Source organism: Sphaeroforma arctica (genome assembly GCF_001186125.1).
Source record: "Sphaeroforma arctica JP610 unplaced genomic scaffold supercont1.511, whole genome shotgun sequence".
Classification (NCBI taxonomy): domain Eukaryota; class Ichthyosporea; order Ichthyophonida; genus Sphaeroforma; species Sphaeroforma arctica.
In genome coordinates, this window is record NW_014040047.1 from 62,578 (window position 1) to 65,473 (window position 2,896).

Sequence of the window (2,896 nt, forward strand, 5' to 3'; positions counted from 1 at the left end):
TACGTACGTACGTACGTCACACTACACACACACACTACAGACGTAGTATATATATATATATATATATATATATATATATATATATATTTACTAAGACGACAAACATACATATAAACACACAAAAGACACATACACCTATATACTCGCAAGGACACACACTCATATATATATATACATATAAATATATATATATATATGTGTGTGTGTGTGTATATATATATAAATATGTATATATATATATATGACACACACACATACAGATCTTAGCACTTGAGCATTGGCGTCAAACAGGTCCGAAAACCGACTCACGGTGCTGCGATCGTCGGGGATGGCATTGGCAGCCTTGTAGTTGCCGCACGTGTACTCGAAGAAGTCGTCACACGGGTCGATGTTGTGGTCAATGTCTCGAAGCACATCTGCGGCGCCTACTACACAGTCCTTGGACAGGCAGACATCTGAGTTGTTACACGCAGGGATGTTATGCTCGTGTGTGTCTTCGTATACCTTGGCAGGTTCGCTGGCCTGGGCGAGGGCAGCGGGAGAGGGACATGCAAGCGGTTCCTACATATGTGCATGGGCGATGTATATGAGTTAGGCGTATGCTGCGTTGCGGCGAAAGTCCCAGAGGATTGTGGGCGGATTATTAATGGGCGCAAAGGGCCTGCGATCAAACCGGATGCTGCCACACGTCCCGAGATGATGCTCAGTTTATATAGTCGGATACGGGTGGGTGTAGGCTGTCGAACACGAGAACTAGAACTAGACAAGACACGTGGGCATGTATCGCCATACACTGTCCACCACCATCATATGCTACATACACACTTTATAGGTGCACATACTCCATAGCTATACACACATTTGAATTAGGCATACAGACGCTTCAATAAGCTATGCACAGTAACTCACTGGACATAGCACACATGAAGATGATTGCACAAACATTCGATGTACAACTACGAACTTTGTCGCAGTTATTTTTCGAGACAAACACTGCACACTCGGATCATAACACAAATACGCGAGCACACTCCACGCCCACGGGTTAAGCCGCACAGCCAGCGACTACAATGACCAGGCTGCTCTGTAAAACTTGGGCAGGGCACTGTAAGCCATCCACTTCTCCATATGCGTTGTAGATACGCTATGCATGCCCACAAACCCAAGAACTCGCATGAATTGGCTATACACACTAAATGAAGGGACTGTAGAGTAACGAACACTCAGACACACGTCAGCGTATTGGTGTAGATCAGCATATTCGATCACACCGATCACTCCCCGAGGTTACATAGACCATCCACTCCGCATAGTCTCCTATCAGGCACACCGCCAGTGCAGCTAAGCAAGCGCCGTACCCCACACAATCCTGCCTACAGATAGCATATAGCGCAGCCGATGTCTTACTAGCAACCGCTCAGAGCCTCAGACAACATTCGTGACACACCCCGCACAGACAATCCTAGCAATGGCACACACCTTACCAGCCGATGCCTCGTCATTGATTACTTTAGACGTGGCCACTTCTGCTATACCTACCAAGCCTTGGCATACACTCTTACCACTTACCAGGGCTTGCCATATACACTGCCAATCGAGTTGAAACCAGAGCTGTTCTCACAGCAGACAACCCCAGCAACCATCGCACACCCAATCAACTGGTACACGATCCTACACTTGGACACACTGAGACTTTAGTCCCACTCATTTGCCTGTACATGCACTTCTCAACTACCGGTGTGTTACGGCCCATACGGTATGTACTACCAGTCGAGCCAAAACCAAAGCCATCGGTGTGCAGTATAAATTACACTAATCAGTCCACTTGGTTCACTTAAGACATACTGAACTGACCAACAGCTTATCCTCTTTGTACACGCTTGCGACTTACCACAGAGACACAGGCCAGCTGATCCGGACAGTCGCCTGTCATATACACTGCCACTCCGGCCGAAGCCAGAGCTATTACCACGGCAGCTAACCCAACTATCAGCGCACATCTCAGAAATGGGGGTCTGTTTCTATGTCGGTTCAGAGGCGGGGGCATAGTCATGTGTGCCTGGTTGCGATCGTTGTTGCCATGGTTACGGTCCGAGTGCGTGAAGGGCGAGAAGCCCTCCTCTGAATACAGCGGTTCTTCGTCGTAGTTCATGACTGTATGTGGGTGTGTGGTGTGGCAGTACACGTGGTATGCACTGCGATACAAGGTGTACATTGACGTGCGTGGATCATAAGAGTTTACAGGGGAAAGTTTGTTCCTGAAAGATAGTTTGCACTTGAATTGTGAATATGTGAGTGGTATATAGAATCCGATGTGTTTGCGAGTGGTGTGTTAAGAGTAGGTTGAAAGCGGGACGGCGTACGTGCGTTGCAAATACCAAAGCGACAGTCCAGCTTATGCAAACTAACGAACTTGGGTGTCAGAGCCTCAGCCTCAGAACAACTTCCATTGGGCAATACAGACATATCACCGCATAAGAATGCAAACCCCAATGCTATCAGAGGCGCAGAGACCCCATATTCAGGAATAAATACATTCCGAATATAACATATATGTAAGCTTTGTAATATATGTGTATATAGTTATGCATATCACTACCTGCATACAAAGTTACTATATGTATGTATTTATAATATATATTAATTATGACAAATTTAAAATAAATGATGTATATGACCTTAGGACTATATATACGTATATATATATAAATATAAATATATATATATATATATATACATATATATATATGTAGATATATATGAAGCTTATAATAAATATATATATATATATATATATATATATATGTGTGTGTGTGTGTGTGTGTGTGTTGTGTGTGTGTGTGTGTGTGTGTGTGTGTGTGTGTGTGTGTGTGTGTGTGTGTAGTATATATATATA

The 2,896-nt window shown here is 44.3% G+C and overlaps 1 protein-coding gene across 1 annotated transcript in view; it reads right to left on the minus strand.

Annotated features, from left to right (window-relative positions):
* SARC_06860 (hypothetical protein) overlaps nucleotides 1-2,152 on the minus strand; it is a gene marked incomplete at both ends in the record, with an annotated part of 7,073 nt that extends 4,921 nt beyond the window's left edge. The window contains 2 exons of the mRNA XM_014299224.1: nucleotides 259-561; nucleotides 1,892-2,152. Of these exons, the coding sequence (XP_014154699.1) occupies nucleotides 259-561; nucleotides 1,892-2,152 (564 nt within the window). The remainder of the gene's footprint in view (nucleotides 1-258; nucleotides 562-1,891) is intronic.
* Nucleotides 2,153-2,896: the final 744 nt, after the last annotated feature.